At 42.1% G+C, this 24,437-nt stretch overlaps 1 protein-coding gene and 1 long non-coding RNA gene across 2 annotated transcripts in view; one reads left to right on the top strand and one right to left on the bottom strand.

The window, feature by feature from the left end:
• Positions 1 to 17,426, bottom strand: part of LOC139357077 (uncharacterized) — a 54,410-nt gene extending 36,984 nt beyond the window's left edge. The window contains exons 1-2 of the long non-coding RNA XR_011609693.1: positions 17,289 to 17,426; positions 15,919 to 16,902 (exon numbers count right to left, since the gene is read on the bottom strand). This is a non-coding gene — a long non-coding RNA (uncharacterized lncRNA). The remainder of the gene's footprint in view (positions 1 to 15,918; positions 16,903 to 17,288) is intronic.
• LOC105492525 (actin related protein 3) overlaps positions 17,296 to 24,437 on the top strand; it is a 72,828-nt gene continuing 65,686 nt past the window's right edge. The window contains exon 1 of the mRNA XM_011759715.3: positions 17,296 to 17,531. Within this exon, the coding sequence (XP_011758017.1) occupies positions 17,488 to 17,531 (44 nt within the window). The 5' untranslated portion in view covers positions 17,296 to 17,487. The remainder of the gene's footprint in view (positions 17,532 to 24,437) is intronic.

The following is a 24,437-nucleotide window of genomic DNA, read 5'->3' as shown; positions in this document are numbered from 1 at the left end:
ATCATTATTTTTATCCTTTTGAACCACTGTATACTACGGACAGACAAAGGCAGTTTTGGCCACTTACTCCTCAGTGTGAATAAGTTGACCAGATGTTTTCCAGAACCACAGGTTCTGTTAAGAGACAATGTGGAGAGAAATGGGTGGGCAGGTATGGAAAGAAGAGTCAGAAACAGATAGAGAGCTGATCTCTATAAATGGCTCATTATCGGTTGAACTGTGTTCTCTTCTCCGCAAAAAGATACGTTGGAGTCGTAACCCCCAGTACCTCAGAATGTGGCCTTATTTGGAGATGGGATATTTACAGAGGTAAGTTAAAATAAAATCACTAGAGTGGGTCCTAATTCAATACGACTGGTATCTTTATAAAAAAGGGGATATTTAACCACAAATACAGACACACACATAGGGAGAGTGCTAGTGAAGATGAAGTCAGAGATTGGAATGATGTAGCATTGCCAGCAAACCACTAGAAGCTGGGAGAGTCGCGTAGAACAGATTCTCCTTCAGTCCTCTGAAAGAACCAACTCTCCTGACACCTGGATTTCAGACTTCTAGCCTCCAGAGCTGGGGACAATGAGTTTCTCTCATTAAGCCATCATCCAGTGTGTGGTACTTTGTTATAGCAGTCTTAGCAAACGCCTGGTTCCTTAAACCATGCATTGCCATGCGTTTATTTTGTTTAAATAATAAAACGAATCCCTCTTGTGACTCGTAGTTCTGTTCCATTTCAAAAAAACCAAAGGAAGATTTATTTAGAAGCTAGACATGATGAACTGGATCTTGCCCAAGGTCATAAAACCACAAAACCCTTTACAGAGCACAGAAGTCTGATTTTTCAAAGCTTGTCTCAAAAGATGGGTCACTCCTTAGTCATTTAGGCCACTGACAACTGCCCTGGACTCTTTTATATATATTAAGCTTATTATACGACTTATAATTGATGCTTTCACGTCATGGGAAGATCAAATGAATGCAGACAGCGAGTATGTTTCTGGAGGGAGAGCAGCAGGGGTCTTGAGAGGAACAGCAGTGTTGACTGTGCTTTGCTACCTACTCTGGGTGCTGATTACATCTTTCTTTTGTGCAGGGAAATCCACTTGGAGCTATTTTGGGCTCAGTGTGGGCAGCATTCTTTGTACACTCTGCTCCTTTCCCCCATGATTTTTCTATTGATGGGGGATTACTAAAGAATGAACGAAAGGGAAGTGGCTTTTAAAAAATTTAAAATGACTCTCACTATGTACTGTGTATTTTCAGTAACATATTCATTAATTATTTCATGTCTCCACTGGAAGTTCTGGAGATGTGAGCCTTGTAATACCTACATGAATGCTTCTAAGATTATGATAATTGTTCTGCTCTTTGCCTAACAACTTGCCAAGTATTGTCAGCCTCAGTGTGTCAGGTGGGGTCCACTCAAACATCAGGGCCCAAGTCAGGTAGTTCAGTGACTTTAATACTAGGAACTAGTTACAAAGGAGTTGGAATGGCTGGAAAGACAAACTGGAGAAGAAGGGGAACCCCAGAGAGTAGTAATAGCAGGAAGCCTCTACCATCTACCTCTAGGACTGGGGAGGAGCTGAGTTAACAAAGCCCTGGACCCACTGCCAGGGAAGAAGAACTGCAATTGCAGAGGAAAAGTGGCCATTGTGAAGAAGGTGATGGTGGAGAAATTGTCTGAATCAGAGGGGAGAGGATATGTTGGCTCCTCCTCTTATTCTACCAGTGCTCCCACTTTATCTCCTTATCTTTCATTGTCCTAATTCATTCTGGGCATGGTTAAATGAGCCCAGGAAATGCAGTTGGCAGGAATCAGCTTCCTGTGATATAGACAGAGTAAGAGAAGGACAAAAATGAATGAATCTGAGAGCAAGCAGGCAAATGACCAGCACATTAAGCCTAGCACACAATATGTTATACGTGGTTTTGGATAGCAAAAGACGAAGGCAGGTCAGAGAAGCCAGAACCAGGGGGTGGGCAAAGCCAATGAGGTATGACGGGTATTGCATACAGGAAGCGGGTCATAAACAGGAGTGGAATCAATAATACAGGAGACTAGTATATAAACATCATATATATGAGTAGAGAAGCATAAAACAGTCTCCTGGAGATCAAGGAAACAGGAAGTTATAGATTTTTCAGGATAATTCAGCCATATCCAGGAAACAGAACATCAACACACACAGGGAAGTAACAAACAGTCAATAGGCTTAGAGTGGTACAATTCATTATGCACTTGTAGGAATTCATTCCAAATAATAGGCTGAAATGTAGACATGAGAATCCAAAAAAGACATTTTCTTAGTTTTTGCCAATATCTTAGCTACGCTTTTTTGTTGTTGTTGTTGTTCTCCAAAGCAAGTTAACACTCACGTCTGCTTGGAAATTGTATTTAGGAACAGCTGCCAGGGTGCAGTGGCTCATGCCTGTAATCCCAGCACTTGGGGTGGCTGAGGCAGGAGGTGACAGAACAAAATCCTACTAAAAAAAAAAAAAAAAGTCAGGCACGGTGGCTCACGCCCATAATCCCAGCACTTTGGGAGGTCGAGGCGGGTGGATCACAAGGTCAAGAGATGGAGACCATCCTGGCCAACATGGTGAAACCCGGTCTCTACTAAAAATACAAAAATTAGCTGGACGTGGTGGCGTGCACCTGTAGTCCCAGCTATTCAGGAGGCTGAGGCAGAAGAATTGCTTGAACCCAGGAGGCAGAGGTGGCAGAGAGCTGACATTGGGCCACTGCTGTCCAGCCTATTGAGACTCTGTCTCAAAAAAAAAAAAAAAAAAAAAAAAAGAAACGAAACTACTGAAATAGCTGATAATTAGCTTGCTTACTTGTTGTTACTCTTTCTCATGATGGACTATAAAGAAAAGTTATAACTATTTGAATTTTCTGCTGATTTGAAATTTCTATATAAACAGTACATTCCTGTTTGGTACTCAGAGGGCACTTATCTGCAAGAAAGGCAAAGAAAACGGAAAAGTTAATGAAAAAGGAATCATCCAATCCATGAACAGAACAAAACCATATACACAGTGAAGAAACTTACTTGTCTTACATTTTCTTCCTTGTATGACTTATCATTCATGGTAGTGACTACTTTGGGGCTTGAGTAAAGCTTCTCTAATTTATTCAATGTAACGTCACATGTGAAAAAGACACACAGATACTTTAGACATGATCATAACACTTTATCATTTATTTATTTATTTATTTATTTAGAGACAGAGCTTTGCTCTTGTTGCCCAGGTCGGAGTGCAGTGGTGTGATCTCAGCTCACTGCAACCTCTGCCTCCTGGGTTCAAGCGATTCTCCTGACTCAGCCTCCTGAGTAGCTGGGATTACAGGCACGCATCACCACGCCCAGCTAATTTTTTGTAATTTTAGTAGAGGCAGGGTTTCACCATGTTGGCCCGGCCGGCCTCAAACTCCTGACCTCAGGTGATCCACCCGCTTCGGTCTCCCAAAGTGCTGGGATTATAGGTGTGAGCCACCGTGCCTGGTCCATAACACCTTATTTAAAAATAATCTCTCTGGATCCATACAACTTGTCTGGGTAACTAAATTGAAAATTATTCCTTGTTTTAAATTAATTCAATTGAAACATTTAAAAATTTTTTTTGTTGCTAATCAAGCACTTTTTGGTGGAATCTAAATTAGCACGTGTAGGAGATGCCTGTTTCACTAATTATACAGGCATCTTGCAGTAATTAATGTTTGGGAGAAAGGAATGTCTTTTGCTTACTCTCTTATTCATCACAAAAATGTGAATTTTGGAAAGTAATAATGGAAGCATGTAGAATTACAGAAATACAAATGTATATAATTATCACAAAAAAATGAGGCCAAAGGACTATTCGGATATAATGAGGCTGTGGTAGCTGTAATTATCTAGGAAATTAATAAAATTCATTCACCTAGAAATTATTAGTGAGTATCAAATATGTGTCAGCACTAGGCTGGGGTCTGAGAACATACAGATAAACCATAGTTCTGGCTTCAGGGAGTTATATAGACTAGAGATAAAACCTAACTACAGGGGCTGGGCACGGTGGCTCACACCTGTAATCCCACCACTTTGGGAGGCAGAGGCGGGTAGATCACCTGAGGTCAAGGAGTTCGAGACCAGCCTGGCCAACATGGTAAAACCCCGTCTCTACTAAAAATACAAAAATTAGCCGGGTGGTAGTGTGTGCACCTGTAATCCCGGCTACTCAGGAGGCTGAGGCTGAGGCATCTCTTGAGCCTGGGGCGGAGGTTGTGGTGAGCCGAGATCACGACACTGCATTCCAGTCTGGGTGAGAGAGTGAGACCCTGTCTCAAAAAACAAAACAAAACAAAACAAAGAAAAAAACCAAACCTAACTACAGGGTTATGAGAGATGACTACTGGCATGAAGCCACAGGTACAACAAAGGGGATGTGTCCCCAGGCAAAGGGTAGTCAGCAAGCCTGCAACCTCAGGGTTCCCAGATCTGAGCCTCTGGCTCTTGGCTAGCCAAACCCCAAGCCTTGGCCTTCTGCCATGGCAAGCTGCAGCCTGGTCTCCCACCTTGAGCTAACATTCAGCTGTTGTACACGTAGCCACGCTTCCTGCTTACCTGTCACTTCCAGTTCTCAAGGGCACCCTTTGCAAACTAAAAGCCACCCCTTTTCACTTTTTCACATCAAACAGATCATCTGGTCCTGTGGATTACATTTCTCAGAAATACCTCTGAACATTTGCCTGCTCTCCACCCCCACTGCCTCTGCAACAGTACAGGTGCTCACCATTTCTGACTTGTTCTATCACATACTCACTTATCAGGTCTCCCCGTCTCCTGTTTTGACATGCTGTAAAGCAATTCGCCACTGGAAAAAAGGGCTCTCTCTCTCTTTTTTTGAGACGGAGTCTTGCTCTGTTGCCCAGGCTGGAGTGCAATGGCATGATCTTGGCTCACTGCAACCTCTGTCTCCCATGTTCAAGTGATTCTCCTGCCTCAGCCTCCCTAAAGGCTGGGATTACAGGTGCACACTACCAAGTCCAGCTAGTTTTTGTATTTTTAGTAGAGGCGGGGTTTCACCATATTGGCCAAGTTGGTCTCGAACTCCTGATCTCAGGTGATCCACCCGCCTTGGCCTCCCAAAGTGCTGGGATTCTAGGAGTGAGCCATCGTGCCTGGCCTCTCTTTCCAAAGTATGTCATTATTTTTCCCAAGACCCTTTGACAGTTCCTCATTTCCTACATACCGTGGTTCTCAAACTTGGATGTGCTCCAGAATTACATAGGAAATTTTTCATTTTTTTAGACGACGTCTTGCTGTATTTCTCAGGTTGGTTTCAAACTCCTGACCTCGTGTGATCCTCTGGACTCAGTCTCCCAAGTAGCTGAGATTATCGATGCATGCCACTGAGCCCAGCTGGAATTTTTTTTTTTTTTTTAAACACAGATTCCTGTGAATCAAAATTTCTAGAAGTGAGGTCTGAGCAATCTGTATTTTTAACAAGTTATCCAGATGGTTCTTTACTGTCAGTCTGGTTCTAGCTGAGGGAGTTTTAGAATTACAAGGCAAAGTCCAAACTTAGCACACAAAGTCATTCACATCAACTCTTCCCCTGTACACACCCTATGTCATAGCCAGAGTTGTAACCCATTTCTTAAACACCCAGGGTTCTTTTAAGTCTCTGTGTCATTGCATGTTATTTTCTCTAGAATTGCCTTTAACCTCCTTTCCACCCTGGAGAGCATTCCCTAAGCCAACTTTGAAGCTTTCTCTGATCTCTAAGTTAGGGTCCTCCTCTGCTTCTCAAACCCTGTGTTAATCACTTGTCATGGTGTACTTGAATTTTTACTTGTCTGTTTCCCTTTACTGTACTTTGACTTCAAAGGGTGGGGCTGCAAATTAGTCATCTCCTTAGAGTCTAGCCTTGTTCCTAGTTCCTAACTGGCACATAATATAAACGAATGAATGAAAGGAGAAATGAATGAAGAGAATGCTAGTTATGATAAGGAACTGGCTGTGTATGAGACGACTTCTCTTTATGAACTAAATATATGCCTTTTAATAAAATACTATCCACGTGTAGCTAGCACAAGCTCATCAGCATTTGAGATGATATGGAAACCAAAATAAACAAATGCTACCACAAAAACATAATGACTGCTTTCCCCAGTGCAGGATTGATGGAATCATCAAACATTGAGATTAATGTAATGTTTGGCAGATGTCCAGTGTTTTTATTTTTCATTTGCCTTTGTGTTCATTTATGGGCTAACAATATGATAAACACACACACACAGTACATCTTTTTTTTTTTTTTCAAAGCCCAGTTTTTTTCATTGCATATTATTTGTTGTCGTCTTTTACAGTATCCCCTTACTTAGTGTTGGTAGTATTTTTTTAAAGAAATATAAATCCCTAACCACTAAGCAAGAAATGAGACTCTTAATTGCATTAGTTTACAGTTCAATGTGAGTGTAAATAAGAATTTTTTAATGGACTTTTTCCCCTTGTTTTTGCTTGCCTTACATTCATTATCCCTCTCTGGGTAATAAACATTTATTTTTTCCTTTTGTAACCACTCCTCCCCTTCTGTCCATGTGGTTCTTTAGTGGAGCTGGTGGTAGGGAGGCGGTATGAGATTCAAGTTTGGCCACCTGGAGTTACAGTGTTGTGCTCCGGCAGGACACCTGATCCAAGTAAGCCAGTGAGAGTCAGTCCCAGGAGTTTTGCTTGGACCGCTGAGGAAAAGTGTACTCTGCCCTGTGGTTGATGAACCATTAGGACATAAGCCATTGTTGCCACTGTGTGAGTAAAGCTACCTGAGAATGAAGACAACACAGTGGCAAGCAACACCAAGAGAGAAAGAGAGGCAGATTCTGATGCCATTTTTGAGTCTTTGCATCCAGCTATGCCTGAATCCAATTTATCCCCTGGAATTTACACTTACTTGAGCTCCAACCACTTGAAAGAAAAAAATTTCTTTTTATTCTTAGCCTGATTTGAATTTGGCTTCTCTCATTTACTACCCAAAGTGTCTTGACCACTAGAATATTAGGCCAGACTTTATAGCATCATTGAATTTGCTATTTTCCAGAAGAGTTGTGTGAATTTTCAATGTAGCTTTTACCTTCTATGAGTATCTAGAGATATATTTATGTAGAAGTATTCCACTAGCTTGTTGTGAGATCTTAAGTCACTTAATTTCTCTGTATCTTAGTTCCCTCATTTGCTAGACTACGGAGCTATAATGTTCCATCTGCAAAATTATTATTTTGTGAAATATTCTGGAATATCTAACTGATACACTGCTAGAACTGACTGCTATTTAAGAACAATTGGTTGCTATTTAAGGATCATAATTCTCTAGGCATAAGTGCTGTGAGGGCACAGCGTGTGCATCAGGGGCTGGGGGGGTGGGGTGGAGCAGAAAGTAGGAGGAGAAAGTTTGATAAACTTCCTTTGGATAAACTGAAAACAGTCAAATAATTTATAATTTATTATATTATCATCATTAGCTTCTTCTATAATTAGGAGACTTGTTCCAAAAAGTGAGAATTGTCACAAGTTGTCAATTTCATCGAAGGATGAAAATGGATGCCTCATTAAAAAAAAAGGAATCTCAGTCCAATTTCTTCTCATCACACTGGAATAAACTGCAGTTTTAGATTGAGATGAGGAAGAAAAAAAATCAAGGTACCGTTTGTACCATTTCCTGGATTTTCTCCTAACTGGCAAGGTCACATGTTTATATATTAGACTCCCAGTTTAACATACAGCAGACAATAACTTTTTTTTTTTTTTTGAGATGAGTCTCGCTCTGTCACCCAGGCTGGAGTGCAATGGCACCATCTTGGCTGACGGCAACCTCCGCTTCCCAAGTTCAAGCGATTCTCCTGCCTCAACCTCTCGAGTAGCTGAGATTACAGGCATAGGCCACCACGCCCAGCTAATTTTTGTATTTTTAGTAGAGATGGGGTTTCACCACGTTGTCCAGGCTGCTCTCGAACTCCTGACCTCGTAATCCATCCATCTCGGCCTCCCAAAGTGCTGGTCCACCCCTCCTTCTTTTCTCCCTTCTATCCTTCTCCCTTTTATTTCATTTTCTAAATATTAGACCATACTACAAATCAAAAGTCACAAACTGATAGGCTGCAGTGTAGATACAGCTGGGAAAATGTTTTGTTTGCAGAACATCGGGGAAATTTAACATGAAAAACTGGAAGATCTCAATCCACATGGCCACATGGTAATAATATTATTAATGTTGCAGGGGCTTTCCAATTCAATATGTCCTCTGTATCCCTACTATTTATACTGTCACTCATCCACCTTTCTGTATTACTGGCCTATTACCTATACACATTTGAGTTTATATTCTTCTGGCATTACTTAGCAACTTACTTTTTATATTTAACATTATAACATGGTATTATCAATTAGTATTTGATTCAGTTGCGTATAACCAAAAATGACAAATTATAATGGCTTAAACACTAAGGGTTTATTTTTCTGTCATACAAAATAAGTCTGGAGGTGGGTAGTCCAGGGCTAATATGACACTCCAGTGTCACAAGGTACCTGGGCTCCTTCTCGTTATCTTTCATAGGACATGGCTTCCAATCTCAAGGTCAGCTTGTCATCCATAATGGCCAAAGAGCTGTAGTTACCTTACCTGTTTCAGGCAGGAAGAAGGGTGGAGGGCAAGAAACAAAATGGTGCCCCTCCTAATTGAGTCAGCCTTCTTTAAAGATGTTTGCCAGATGTTCCACCCAGCTTTTTTTTTTTTTTTTTTTTTTGAGAGACAGGGTCTTGCTCTTGTCACCCAGCCTGGAGTACAGTGGCATGATTATGGCTCGCTGAGGCCTCAATCTCCCGGGCTCAAGTGATCCTTCCATCTCTGCCTCCCAAGTAGCTGGAAGTAGCTGGAACCACAGGCACAAGCCACCATACCCAGCTAATCTTTTCATTTTGTGTAGAGACAAGGTCTCACTATGTTCTCCTGGCTGGTCTGCAGTTTCCAACTCCTGAGTGCAAGTGATCCTCCTGCCTTGGCCTCCCAAAGTGCTGGGATTACAGGTGTGAGCCACTGTGCCTGGCCCAGCTACTTCTACTTATATCTCATTGGTCATAACTTGATCACACAGCCACATCCAGCTACAATGGAGATTGAGAAATGTAGTCTTTTGGCTGGGTGCACTGCATCTGAATAAAATCCAGGTGTTGCTACTAAGGAAGAAGGAGTAAGTGTCAATCTCTGCTCCATATCTCTCTAGGTTAATACAGACAGATGGAAGAGATTGCTAGTTGCCCCTCAAGATCCAGCCTTGCCTTCTGGGATAAGAAAGCCCCTGAGATTTACCTGGCCACAGTGGCACTGGGAACAAACAATATATTTCTAAATACTCTGATTTTAAAATCTTTCATAATCACGATCTCTCCAACATCCGTATTTGTATATCTTTAGAATTCAACAAAATGAAATTTCTAAGTCTAATATATGTGAATGTTAAGTTTTAGTAGACACTGCTAGATAACTTTCCAGAAGGGTGTGGCAATTCACATCTCCACCAGTGATCAGCATGTTTATTTTCCATACAGCTCTGGATAGTTTTTCTATTTTAAAATATTCTCTTTTAATCTGTAATTTAAAAATGTATCTAAGTTAGTGGGAATTTAATTGCTCACGTAACCAAATCTTCCCACTAATGGCTATGGGTTTCTTCTTTTACTTAAGAAAGTCCTCCCCTTATATAACCTTGAGATTATATAAACTTTTTTTTTCTAAATTCCCTTCTAATTTCTTATAATTTACAGTTTTATTTTTGTTATTTGATTCATTTATTCTCTCAACAGATATTTATTGAGCACTTATTACATGCCAGACTCTCTTCAAACTTCAGTGGGAGTATTTTCTAACTGGGAGAGACAACCCTAGTTGATAAGAAACAAACAAACCAATAAGTAAATAAGACATTTCCCCCAGAGAATTAACACTTGGTGACGGGGGAGACAGTGAGACAGGCTACTCTACATTGGGTGGTCAGGAAAGGCTTCTCTGAGGAGGCAAGTGATTCTGGATTAATTGATGACTGGTGGAGAAGTGCGGGTAGTGAACGCAGGTGGGAAGAGCCTGGTGGGTGTGAACAGCAACAAGAAGGTTAATGCAGTTTAATGGAACGTGGGTGAAGATGAGACAAGCTGAACACTGAGGTGGGCACCAGAACATGGGGGGCTTTGTAGGTCCCAAAAAAGGGGTATGGATTTTATTGGATACTAGAAATTTGTCATCCATTTTTATATATAACAGGAAGTGTATATGTTTGCGCAAGTGTGTGTGTGTGTGTGTGTGTGTGTGTGTGTGTGTGAGACAAGGGAGATAGGGCATAACTTTTCTTTCAAACTGAGAGTCAAAATTGAAACTATTCATTCTTTATAGGCAGTGAGGGGATTAGGATTCTATCCCACAGAATCTCACCTCATTTCAAACGTTGTACAGACATTATCGCTCTGTGAAATATATTTTCAGGCTGGGTGTGGAGGCTCACGTCTGTAATCTCAGCACTTTGGGAAGACGAGGCGGGTGGATCATTTGAGGTCAGGAGTTCGGGATCAGCCCGGCCAACATGGTGAAACCCCGTCTCCACTAAAAATACAAAAATTAGCCAGGCGTGGTGGTACATGTCTGTAATCCCAGCTACTTGGGAGGCTGAGACAGGAGAACTGCTTGAACCCAGGAGGCGGAGGTTGCAATGAGTCTAGATCACGCCACTGCACTCCAGCCTGAGTGACAGAGCAAGACTCCGTCTCAAAATATATATGTATATGTATACATACATACATATACATATATATATTTTTTCAATGAAATCAAGCATATAATGACTATTTTTATCCCAGCATCTTGGCTTGTTCAGACTGCTATAACAAAGTATCCCTAGTGGAGCATCACCAATCTGAAAATCCAAAATCCAAACTGTTTCAAAATCTGAAATCTTCTGAGCACTGACATGACACCACAAATGGAAAATGCTACACGTAAATACTTATATACAAATTTTGTTTCATACACATATTAAAAATACTGTATAAAATTACCTTCAGGCTATGTGTATAAGGCATATATGAAATATAAATGAATTTTGTGTTTATGCTTGGGTCTCACCCCCAAGATATTTCATTTTGTATATGTGCATATTCCCAAATCTGAAAAAATCCAAAATCTTAAATATTTGTAGTCCCAAGCATTTTGGATAAGGGATATTCAATCCCTTATACAAAAACAATTTATTTATAAATAATAAAAATTTAGGCTTTGTAAAAAATAGAAATTTGGCCGGGTGTGGTGGTTCACACTTGTAATCCCAGCACTTTGGGAGGCCAATGCAGGTGGATCACTTGAGCTCAGGAGTTTGAGACCAGCCTAGTCAACATGGTGAAACCCCATCTCTACCAAAATTACAAAAATTAGCAGGCCTTCGTGGCGTGCATCTGTTGTCCCAGCTACTCGGGAGGCTGAGGCAGGAGAACTGCTTGAACCCGGGAAGCAGAGGTTGTAGTGAGCCAACATTGAGCCATTGCACTCCAGCCTGGGCGACAGAGTGAGACTCCAGTTCAAACAAACACATATCGTAGAAATTTCTCATAGCTCTGCAAGCTGAGATGTCCAAGATCCAGATGTGAGCAGATGCACCTTTGGTGAAGGGCTGCTTTCCAGTTCATAGATGGCTGTCTTCTTGTGTCCTCACACGGTGGAAAGGGTAAGGCAGTTCTTTGGGGTCTCTTTTAAAAGGGAACTAATCCTATTCATGAGGGGTCAGCCCTCATGACCTAATCACTTCTCAAAGGCCCCACTTCCTAATACCATCACCCTGGGGGTTAGAACTTCTTTTTTTTTTTTTTGAGACGGAGTCTCGCTCTGTCACCCAGGCTGGAGTGCAGTGGCCGGATCTCAGCTCATTGCAAGCTCCACCTTCTGGGTTTACGCCATTCTCCTGCCTCAGCCTCCTGAGTAGCTGGGACTACAGGTGCCCGCCACCACGCCCGGCTAGTTTTTTGTATTTTTTAGTAGAGACGGGGTTTCACCGTGTTAGCCAGGATGGTCTCGATCTCCTGACCTCGTGATCCGCCCGTCTCAGCCTCCCAAAGTGCTGGGATTACAGGCTTGAGCCACTGTGCCCGGCCGCAAGAATTTCAACATATGAATTGGTGGGGGGATGAGAGAACACAGACATTCAGTCTATAGTCCCCAGGGATGTGGCCACTGAATAAAATATTCTAGAACTGCATTTTAAAACCAGGGTAGAGGCAGTTTATAAGTCAAATAAGAAAACCAGTTTTACTTATAGTCACATAAAACTTCTGATAAAACACAACCCTAGTTGATAAGCCATGTATTTACTGGACTTGGCTCTGAAGAAATGACTTTTGGCCAATCCTGAAAATGAAATCTACTCACAAAGGGCAAGATCTGCCACCAGTGAAGACATTTAAAACAATGTGCTGTAGGCTTTGAAGGCAAGTCTAGAGAAGAGCTTCTAAAAATATTTTGCACAATGGTAGCATCAAAAGTGTAGGCACACAGGCCCCAAGATAACACCTGGGAAGAGGACAAGCTTTTGTGTGTTTCATTTTGTATGTTTAAGTAATAAGTCAGTCATGACTTTATAACTAAACCATTTTCCTCTTGATCTGTCCATAATAAAATCACTCTGTAATTTACAATAGGTTTCTTACAAAATTCAAGCTTTATGACAACCCTATAGGATAAATATTCCTGTCAATTTTATAGATGAAGAAACAGAGTAAGTCAAAGAGTTCATACTCACTTCAAGTCTTTTGATTATAAAATCGGTGCTCTCCCTACACAGTAAGTTAGTTGCTAAGATCAGTCCCTCCCCTCTGACCACTAGGCTGCATGGGGTACCTCGACCACTTATCTGCTTTGAATTGATGCTCTCTGTGAATCTGGTTCATCTGCCAATTTGCAAAGTCATCCCTGTAGGACGCACCTAAGTTGATTTTTAAAATACTATTCTTCATCTTAAAATAATGGAAATTGAGTGGTATGAATTTCCTGGATACTTTTTAAGATCGAAAGACAATTTGCTAATTTGTCGTTACAATTAAAGAGCCCCTAAAAGGCGTAAGAACTAGATTTTGGTTTAGACTCTGTTCCTTAGTTTCTTTAAGATTTTGGAGTCCGGGAGTGGTGGCTCACGCCTGTAATCCCAGCACTTTGGGAGGCCGAGACGGGCAGATCACAAGGTCAGGAAATCAAGACCATCCTGGCTAACAAGGTGAAACCCCGTCTCTACTAAAAATATACAGACACACACACACATACACACACACAAAAGCCGGGCGTGGTGGCAGGCGCCTGTAGTCCCAGCTACTCAGGAGGCTGAGGCAGGAGAATCGCATGAACCCAGGAGGTGGAGCTTGCAGTGAGCCGAGATCGCACCACTGCACTCCAGCCTGGGTGACAGAGCGAGGCTCCGTCTCAAAAAAAAAAAAAAAAGACATTGGGAAAAATCACTTAAACTCTACGGGCTTCTGTACCACTTAGGCTTCTCAAATTTGATGCAAGTAATGGGAACTTGCTATGGCTTACTTGAGCCACAGGAGAAAGATACTGCAAGAGTCACAAATGCTTGAAAGGTTGGGAACAGGTTTGGAAATGGGTAAGAACCAAGCACCAGGTTGACCTGAACTGAAAGGAAACTGAGGTGCTATCAGGGAGAAATATGAAATGAAGGATGAAATGTGTCTGACATCCTTTGCTTCTGTGTTTGGAGATGAGTAAGCAGGGAGGGGGTGCATATGCAAACGGGGTGGTCAGAAATGCTTTGGCCGGATGTGTATCTGAAGGCTATGTGCAGCTGAGGAAGGCTGGGCCACCACAGGAGCAGAGAGGCTGGCCAATTTGGCATGCAGCAAACAGGAAGTAGAAGTGATCTGAAGCAAGCAGAGTGGGTAGACAAGATTATGAGGAATAAGCGCCAATGACGTTTTCAACAAGCATTGAAAGCTTCCAAATGCTTCTAACAGTTGCTGCCTTTACAAACACAGGACAGTCTTGACTATGTGAGACTGTGACAGTCTCCTCATGCCTATGAAATGACAGATAGTACTTAGCACTGACATGAGCTTCATATTTGAAGGCAACAAACTTCTGAACCACATGTAGCTTCTGAAATCAAAAGATGCAAACTGGCAGGCCACAGGTCAGATATGACACGCAGAAAAAAATGAGTTACTGTCTTAGTCTAGTTTGTGCTGCTTATAGAATATCAGAGACTGGGTAATTTATAAAGAACAGAAATTATTTTTCATAGTCGTAGAGGCTGGGAAGTCCAAGATCAAAGGGCCATCATCTGGTGAAGGCATCCCTGCTGTGTCAAAACACTGTGGAAGGCATCACATGGGCAAGAGAGAGGGAAGGAGGGCAAACTCCTTTTTATCAGGCACCCAGTCCTGTGATCCATTTATGAAGACAGTGTCCTCCTGGCCTAATCACTTCTTAAAGCTCCCACCTCTCAGCACTGTTGCATTGGAAATTGTATCTCTTACACATGAACTTTGGGGGAACACATTCAAACCGTTACAGTAACCAAGGATAAAAATGCAGATTTCAGACTTCTCTTGGGGAAAAAAAAAGGCTCTGGCAATACCAGGCCTGTATTTCCACATGGCAACAGTTGTCTGCTGCCTTCTGTTGGGTTGTGGGCTCTTCACATTGCCATCCCTCCTTATGGCCCCCTTCACTCATAACAGTACCTGCCTAGACCTCGAAGCACTAGTTTCCAACCCTGCTTGAGTTAACGACTTCCATGACAACGGTGCAAGGCCAGAGTGTGGGCAGCCATCTTGAGGGTTACTGGCATGGGCTGCCCAAGTGACCGAAGGTATTAACCTCTGCTCTTGGAACTTCTTTAGTAGGATCTCTTCACTCCTGACTTACTACTTGTAACTGCTGGAAACAATCATTTATTCTACCCCTACTAAGCCACATCTGTCTTTTCTGTCAGAGCCAATCTTCAAGCATATGCTTCCTCAAAGGACTTTAATTACCAGATAGTAGAAGTGGGAGCAAAGAATCCCCATCTAGCACCTTCTAAAAGGTAGTGGAGAAACCAACGACAACAAATCTGAGAAAACCAGTTGTTTGACTTCTTTGAAAACAACCTCTAAGAAAAGCCTTCTCTTGTGAATAGCTGTAGACATGCTGGACACTAATTAATGATGATGCCCTTTAGTGAGTCTCCTCTGCACATACCTGATTCCATCTGGATGCTGACCCTCACATACTTCTATCCCTGAACTCTGGAACACAGCGTATCATACAATGTATGATTTAATCTGGACTCTGCTGGAGCCATTCTCTACAAAGCAGCCACAACTTTTTCTTGCCTAAATCCTGTCAAGTTGCTTAATTTTTATTTTTAAACCATTACCATAAATCTACTTTATCAAGCTGCTTTCAAGATAAACTTTAAAATGCTTAGAGCAGTCTACAAATTCTTGCACTGTTTGACTCTTCCTTATCTCTCAGGCTTCCTCTCCCATTGCATCTTCTCTGACTCTTTCGTTTTGACCATATGGATCTTCTTTCATCTTGTAGAAGATGCCAAGCTTGCTCCTGCCTCAGGTCCTTGATACTTGCTGTTCACTCTCCTGGGAGGCTCTTCCTCCCATCTCAGCTTTTAAATACCAGCTGGTCAGACTCCTTCCCTGCCTTCCACCTTTCTCCCATTCTCCCACTCTTTGCCCTCATTTCTCAGAGTCCTCAGCTCTCCTTTCTACTGCTCTTAACACAATTTGTCTGTTTTCCGCTAATCTGCAAACTCTACAAGAGACCTCAACTATTTTGTCCCACCGAATACTCAGAGTCAGCACAGTCCCTGCCATAACAGAGTAGGTAAGCAATACTTACCTGCCAAGTGAATAAATGAAACACCCGATTCCATCCCCCAGGCCAGCTTAATACCACATTAGATGATCTCACGGACTGAATAAGACATCCTTCCTTTTAAAGAATATTTTTATTTTAGCTTCACATTAGCAAACTCAGAATGGTTTATTGTTAAGATCAGCCTGGTAGAGAGGAAAGCTATTAACCTTCTAGGGTCCTAAAGTGGAACTAGGAACTGATTAGATACGCAGATTTTCAGGCATTATTTCAGACAGCCCAGTCAGAGAATTCTGGGGGTGTGGCCCAGCAATCTGTTTTAACAAACCTTTCGGGTGATTCTGACACACACTAAAGTTTGAAAGGTTTCTTTAAGGCTTTCCAGTTTTCTTTTCTTTTTTTGGAGGGATGGTGGTGGGGGGGGGGTCTCCCTATGTGCCCAGACTGATCTCGAACTCCTAGCCTCAAGCTATCCTCTCCTCCCACCTCGGCTTTCCAAAGCATTGAAATTACAGGCCTGACCCACTGCGGCCCGCCTCCGTCTTTAACTTAAAAAAAATTTTTTTTGGGGGGGGCTAAATCCCTTCTATTATCCCGCTAGTAGAATCTTACTACTCCTGAGGGTAATCTTTGTCATAGTCCAAAAGCCTTGAATAAAGGCTGTTTGTAGTTTTGCAGAATATATTCCTGGGCGGTTTGCCTTCCTCAGGAGCTCAGGCCTTGGGAGGTGGGGGTTGGGGGGCAGGGCTACATTCTGAAGTCCTGTAACAACGCACAAGTACAACTGAATAAAACTCGGAACAAAGACATCAGGGCCACGGTGCAAGCCTTTGTTCATCCGTTCCCCGACTGCTCACCCTGTGTGATATCGCTCTTTTCCACCCAGAAAAGCAGCCACTCAAGTTTTAAGAATGGATGCATGCCGCGGACGTTTTCGATTAGGCCGTTTTCTCCCAGGCACTGGAGGATATTCGTGGCTGCAGGAGGCGCTTCCACTCTTTCCTCAACCTAGCAGAGAAGTAACTGAAACTAACCCAAGGGCTACCACCGAAAAGCCCCTTCCAGCTTCAGAAGCAGAACTAGAAGCTCGGCTAGACTACTCCGTCTCTACCCTCCTGGAAAACCCGCAGTGGATTTCACTAACTTCAGGATCGGAGCCCCGGCAGGCTAACGCACCTTATTGCGCATGCTCGCTAGCCCCTCCCGCTCGGAGCGGAAGGGGGAGTGCTCGGGGCCTGGGCCTGGCCTGGCCGGGGCGTCGGCACCGGCGGCCATCTTGGCTTCCCGGGGAAAGGCGGCGTGAGGGGAAGAAGTTGTAGGGTGGGGGCAGGAGTGGGGAGGAGAGAAGAGAGAGGGGGAGGAGGCCGCGGCGGGGCAGGGCGGGGACTGCCTGCCTGCTTGGGTTGCGGAAGTGATAGCCGCTGACCGAGCCTGCTGCTTTCTTGCTACTGCTTCGGCTTCCCGGCTACCCCCCGGACGGTGAAGGCGGCCCGGCTGTGGATGGTCAGATAGCGCCTGTCTCCCGCCGCCAATCTCTGGCCCCTAGCAGCACGGAGCAGACGGCGGCAGCAGCAGCAGCAGGCGAGGAGGAAGATGGCGGGACGGCTGCCGGCCTGTGTGGTGGACTGTGGCACGGGGTAAGGGGGCTTACGGGCGGGGGTGGGGAAACTGAGGCGGAGGAAGGAAAATGGCGGGGGAGGGAGGAGGCCGGGAAATGAATGGTGCGGCGAGGTGCTGCCGCCGGCTGTCAGTCCTAGACTCGCCGGCCAGCGAGGGGTGGGGCCCGGAGCCAGGGCCTCGCCGGTCCCCTCGTTTCTCCCTCCTAGGACTGGGGCGGGGGCGCGGGCCCCAGATTCAACCTCCAACCCTCCCTGCAGCTTCCTCCGCGCGACCCCTCCCGGCCCTTCCCCCACTGCGGTGGGCAGTGCCGCCCAGAGAGTGCTAGGGACGGTCGTCTTAGGGGTGGTCCCCGGGCCCGACCCATCCGGCTTTGCTTTCCCTCCGTGTCCCTTTTTGCCAGTCGGTGTGGGGACCCAGGGGCCGAGCTCGGGGACTGGCCTGGTAGAGGAGCTAGAAAAGAGAAGCGCTCCTGGTAGGTTTTGCAAGATCGCTGTGACAACATTCTGCCCAGGGTGTGGGTGGGGAAAGGGAAGAATCGGACTCTGAAAATGGGAACCTACAGTGGGGTTTTCATTTGACCACCCACCTTCTCCTTTCGACTCCCGGTCATTGCCATCTCCCTCTGCGTTTCAACCGGTGAACCGAGTCACATTTTAATTCGAGGGAGAAAGATGTCATGTGTTACTTCTGTAGCCTCCAAAAAGTCCCCCAGTGAGCAAGCGCGCTGTAACTTCCTTAGTTTTGTCAAAGCCGCTTCCTGCTTTCAGTCTTTTATACCCTTATAAGGTAGTTTTTAGTTTCCAACCTGAACACATCTTATTAGAACTTTTAAAATTAAGCAGATTTTAAAGAGACTGAATTACAGGTGCTTGGTATCCATTTATATGACTTAAAAAATGTGCTTATGTTTCATGGAGAGGGGAGAAAGGAAGCACCCTGGGAAATAAACTAATTTAAGTTGTATTCTTTCATTCTGTAAAGGTATCTTGAAGGAAGCAGAAAGGTATAGAGGTATATAGGAATGTGTTTAAGTTGCAAGTAGTTACTCCTAGATCTGTAGGGTAGTTTGCTAAAATGTAGAATGGCTTAAAAGTGATCTTTCATTTTGTATTAATAGACATTTTAGAGAGTTGTACCACACTCGTAACTACATAGAGAATAGACTACTCTTATTTTAATGTAGAATCACTGCTTCACGATGACTTATAGGAAAGGGTTTTTTTTTTCTGTTCTGATTACATCTCTCCAATTCCCAAAACACTCCCAATTTTTTTTTTTTTTTTTTTTTGAGGGGGAAGGCAGTGAGAGGCTTGTTTTTTTATTAATTATAATTATTAATTTCATTATTGTTACTTAAAAGATTGTGTGTCCTTCACTCTTTATGTGAAATTTCTTTAATCTTCATTCTCATAACTAGCTAGTGTGGCAGTTTCTAAAATCCCAGTTAGGTAGAGAGAAACAACCAACTTCTTAATATTCTCCCTAGGAAAGCACTAGCCTAGATTAGCCTTGGAACTTCCATGTATTTTATTGATGAACACTTTATTATAAAGTTTTTCATGAACACTTTATTATAAAGTTTTTTCTTAATTGGTTCTCATTTCTCGGAACCAATAGTTTTTTTTATTTCCCCCTTCTTAGTCTAATTGATGAGTAGTTTTATGTCTAAGTTCAGTTTTAAAATTAGATTTGGCCTGAGTCAGTAGGATAGAACTTTTTAAATGTGTTTTGTTAAAGTGACGAATATTGCTACATAATTAATGCTTTAGAAATTACTGAGTTGTCAGAAAAATAGTGTAAATAACTGTGGCCCTAAGAAATAATATGGTAACATCTCAAGTAGTATGTTACTTTTCTAATCTCCATTTTTCCCTCTTTGAAATAGTTTCGAATTAGTATACAAGATGTCTCATTGAGGTCAACTGTCCTTAAGTGACCTCCTTTCCTAAAGGGCAACCTTGAATTTAAAACATGCTGAATGACCAGTAGGATCGGGGAGAGGGGTTCAATTTAACCTAGAGTATTTCTGTTTTAAAATTACAATTATTACAATAGTATATTTTTAAGTTATTACACTGGTTTCTCTGATAAGGAGAGGTTGTTAACTGCACTTTGATGATTTGAATGGAACTGATTAGGAGTCCCCTTGCCACCTCCCTCTCTTTACCATTTGTCACAATCTGAAATTCCCCCTTTAGAGTTTCAGTTATTTTGGTCCTCAAAAGGCTTTTTGGTCTTGCAAGTTGCCAGTGGTGCCTCCTGGGAAGTTACACTTTCAGCTTTATTAGCACATGGAGGATAAGTCCTTGAGGTCGAGGACCCTGAGATAAGCATCTCTAAGTATGGCCTTAACAGGGAGCTTTTACATTTCAAAATTCTGTGGGCCCCGAATGCAAATTGTGCACCTATAATTTGTCTATTTCTTTATGCTTTAGAGAATGCATTCAGTTCTTAGGTCTCTAAATTACAATTACCCACTTAGTTTAAGTAAAAAGTTGTAACCTGAATCAGGTTGCTCATTTCATTCGTTATATAAATTAGGGAAAAGGTGGCTGGAAAAAAGTGGCCATCTGTAAAACTTGATCGTCTTAGATAAGAAAGCTTTTAAGAGTTAGGAAACTTGAAACTTAATCCCAAAACTTGTCGGGATCGTCCAGCAGAACTCAACATATGAATCACCTAGATTCAGGTCATAAAAGAGAATGCTTATTTTGAAAAGAATTTGAAAAGAAATACTTCATTCACATTGATACCCTTATCTACACACTTTTTTGGTTTGTATTGGAAAGTATTGTAAAATACAATTTGGGCACATAGATTCCCATTGATGGCTTAAAAACTAAACAACAGAACTCAAACTTGCTATTAGTGGTGAAGAAAGCATTTTTTTTAAAAGGCATTCATAAACATTTAAAAAAAAAACCATTGTAACACTTGTACGATCATCCTAAGGCTTTTTTTTTTTTTTTTTTTTTCTGGGCAGTGGAGGGGATCATTTTTTTAAATGTGTTTTTTGCTTTTTCGTTTTTTTTTTTTTTTTTTCCTGAGATGGAGTCTTGCTCTGTCGCCAGGCTGGAGTGCAGTGGCACGATCTTGGCTCACTGCAACCTCCACCTCCCAGGTTAGAGCAATTCTCCTGCCTCAGCCTCCTCAGCCTCCTGAGCAGCTGGGACTACAGACGCATGCCGCCACGCCCAGTTATTTTTTGTGTTTTTAGTAGAGATGGGGTTTCACCATGATGACCAGGATGGTCTCGATCTCCTGACCTTGTGATCCGCCCGCCTCGGCTTCCCAAAGTGTTGGGATTACGGAACTGAGCCACCATGCCCGACCTTAAATGATTTTTTAAAATGCATGTTTTTACTCAAGTTTCTCCATCATTCAAACCAAATGAGGGGACTCCTTATATACTTTTGTTAAATTGTAGCTTGGTTACAGAACTGCATTGTGAATTTCCTTTTCCCTTTTATGTCTTTTTTTTTTTCCCCTGTGGTAAATACAATATTGGTAAATTAGTTTCATTGATTATGATAGCAGAGGTTAATATAGCCTTATGGTCAAAGTCTTGGATATATTCATATCTGGAGTGGATTAAGGAATTTTGCTAATTGACTTCAACTTCTTAGCAATCTTATAATGTAAGCATAAATATTTTGTAGGAGTCAGTGAAAGAGGAGCTGTTCATCTTGTGGCCACATCCTAGCAATTAGTGCAGATAAGAATGATCTTGTTTGAAGAGCAGTAGGGAAAAGCTGGGTAAATGAGGGAAATGTATGTGGGAAGTTCATGTTTCTTCCATAAATTCTGTGCATATTGTTTAATAATAATGCTGTTTCTTTTTTTTTTTTTTTTTTTTTTTGAGATGGAGTTTTGCTCTCGTCTCCCAGGCTGGAGTGCAATGGCATGATCTCGGCTCACTGCAACCTCCCTCTGCCTCCTGGGTTCAAGTGATTTTCCTGCCTCAGCCTCTGAAGTAGCTGGGATTACAGGCGCCTGCCACCATGCCCGGCTAAATTTTGTATTGTTAGTAGAGACGGAGTTTCACCATGTAGGCCAGGCTGGTGTTGAACTCCTAACCTCAAGTGATCCACCCACCTCATCCTCCCAGAGTGCGGGGATTACAGGCATGAGCCACTGCACCTGGCCGAATAATGCTATTTCTTTAGCCATCTCCAAAGGCAGAAATACTCACAATATCTTAACCAAAAAGCACTCATTGAAATTCTTACTCCTTGATGAGTCATGTTTTGCATGCTGTTTGAAGTAAGTACAACAGACATGCTCCTGGTGAGAAGTCAGATTCTTACTTAGACTTAGCGAAAAACTCACCCTCCTTTCCTGCCTGCCAGTTTCGTGTTGAGATATTGACTTTGGATTGCAAATACTATATGGCGGTGAATGAACTTTCAGGCTCATTGTAAAACACAGTTCAGAATTTTAGGCACAGAAGGGAAAGGTCTGATAGAGGACCTGCTGGCCATGCTTTCTGTGACACCTATTTTTTAACCTAATTTTGTAAGTGAGAAAACAGAATTAGAGAATTTAAATTACTTTTTTGATGCTGTCTAGCTGGCAGGTGGTTCAATCTGCTATTTGGACCTGAGTTCTTCTGTATTTAAGTCCTGTGTTCTCTCTGTTAACACTTTGGGGACTCCTGACTGCCTTTTCAGAACTTTATGTGTTGCTTCATTTTTGTTAGTGAAGTTAACTCTATTTCTGTTTAAAGAACTCTTACAAAAAAAAAAAAAAATCTCAGCCTTATGAATTTGATTCACCTAATTAGAGAAACCCCTCTGTGTAATCATTCTTACCTGGTTTAGATTCCCCCCCCCGCCCCACCCGGATGTGTGAATGCCTAGACTATTTCCTTGTTACTTTGCTTAAATTTAATCTCTAGAAAAAAATTACTCTCTAGGTTGTGTTTCTCAGGAAATAATAATAGCTAGCATTTATCAATAATTGTATGTCAGGCCCTGTGCTAAATGCTTTATATTATCTCAACTTTATATTATCTTAACTTTCACAAAAGATAACCTGGAAAGTATTGTCTTTGTTTTATAGGCTAGAAAATTTAGACTTAAGAGAGGTTAAGCTACTTACCCAAGATACTGTAGCAAGTAAGTGTGTCTGAGCCTCTACACTAGATCTTCCTTCTGTAGAAGATAAACCTTTGACATGGCTTGGTGGATAGTAGGAATTCAAATCTTTGTTGTGTGGATGAATGAAGAATTAGGAGTATGGTTTTTTAAAAGAACTACACATCAGAAACACTCCATACCCAGTGACTCAGAATCTCAAGGGTTGGGCTGTGAATATTCATTTACATAGGCTTCCTAGATGATTCTTCAGCAGCCCATTCAAGGGCCAACTTTGCAGAAATTCTGAAACCTAGTATTGGCAGTGGAGATGGAGCGGAAGAGATAAGTTAGAAAAAGATTGTTTTTTTCTTTTCTTTTTACGTTTCTTCTGGCAGTTATATTTTGGGTTATTTTATTTATGGATAGCAAAGGCTTTGTAGTCGTCTGTTTTTGAGTTCAAGCTCTATCACTTAATAGCTATATGACTTTATACACTTCAACCTCTGCAGGTCATATTTCTTCCCATCTGTAATTTGAAGATGATAGTGTATACCATATAGGTTTTTTTTGTTTGATTTTGAGACGGGGTCTCTTGCCCAAACTGGAGTTCAGTGGCAAGATCATGGCTCACTGCATCCTTAAACTGCTACGTTCAAGCTGTCTTCCTACCTCAGTACCCCGAGTAGCTGGGACTACAGGCACGTGCCACCGTGTGCGGCTACTTTTAAAAATTTTTTGTTGAGATGGGGTCTCACTGTGTTGCCTCAGGCTGGTCTCAAACTTCTAGGCACAAGTAATCCTCTTGCCTTGGCTTCTCAAAGTGTTGAGATTATAGGAGGGAGCCACCACGCCCAGTGGTTTTTTTTTTTTTTTTGATAATGCATGAAAATGGTTCGGTACAGTGCCTGACACACAGTAAGAGCACAGTATATTATACTCATCAGTTTTTTTTTTTTTTTTTTTGAGTTTAAGTTCTTAAAGAAAGGAATACAGTATGCTATGCTTATTTTCTTATCTCCTGCAGGCTTTGGCCTACCTACCACACACAGTTCTCTGCACAGTCAAAATGTTTTTGCTGATTTGAGAGATTGAAGGATGTATAGCTAGGACTTGGCAGTTGATTCCAGTGGATTGTAAATAGGCATCAATGAATATTTCAAGATTGTAAGCCTGAGTGGTTGGGACAATAAGGGAGTTAGTTTTAAGAAGCTGAGTAAAATTGGAATTTGTTGTTGAATTTGGAATGATGATTTATAATCGGAAACATTCTAGAGGAAATTAAAAATACAGGAGCTTTGGGAATGAAGGTGGATATTTGGGAATCATAATTTGTTAACTGAAGTTAATCAAATGAGAGCATTCAGAGAGAAAAGAACGGAAAGATTATCAGTTTCCCTTTAAAAAACTGTGGATATGTGATCTAGCTTCTTGAGCATCACAGTGACTGATCGGCTCGTGGTGATTGATCACTGTGCTGACAGTCATTCTCTACCTATCTCATTCCGTTTTCTAAGAGGCAAAATCCTTCATCAGGAGGAGAGTTCAGCTCTAGCTAAGTTTCCCTTGTCCAGCATGCTCCTCCTCCCCCAACTTGTGGAAACAGTTAAAGGATTGGACTAGGAGCAGAAGTTTGGAATGGTTAAAATGTAGCAACATGTGTTTCCTGAAACAAAATTCCACCATAATAAAAAAGCATTTGAATGCTCCCTTGTAATTCTATTAGACATGTAGCCTTTTTAATGACACAGCCATAATCAGTGATAGGCAGTAGCATAAAGAAGCAAGTGCAAAGCGATTAAGTAATAATAGCGCTACAAAAATGTGTGCTGTAGCTTACCAAACACA

The sequence above is a fragment of the Macaca nemestrina genome, chromosome 11 (assembly GCF_043159975.1).
Source record: "Macaca nemestrina isolate mMacNem1 chromosome 11, mMacNem.hap1, whole genome shotgun sequence".
Classification (NCBI taxonomy): domain Eukaryota; kingdom Metazoa; phylum Chordata; class Mammalia; order Primates; family Cercopithecidae; genus Macaca; species Macaca nemestrina.
Note: the sequence above shows the minus strand (reverse complement) of the source record. Positions and strands in the feature narration are given on the sequence as shown.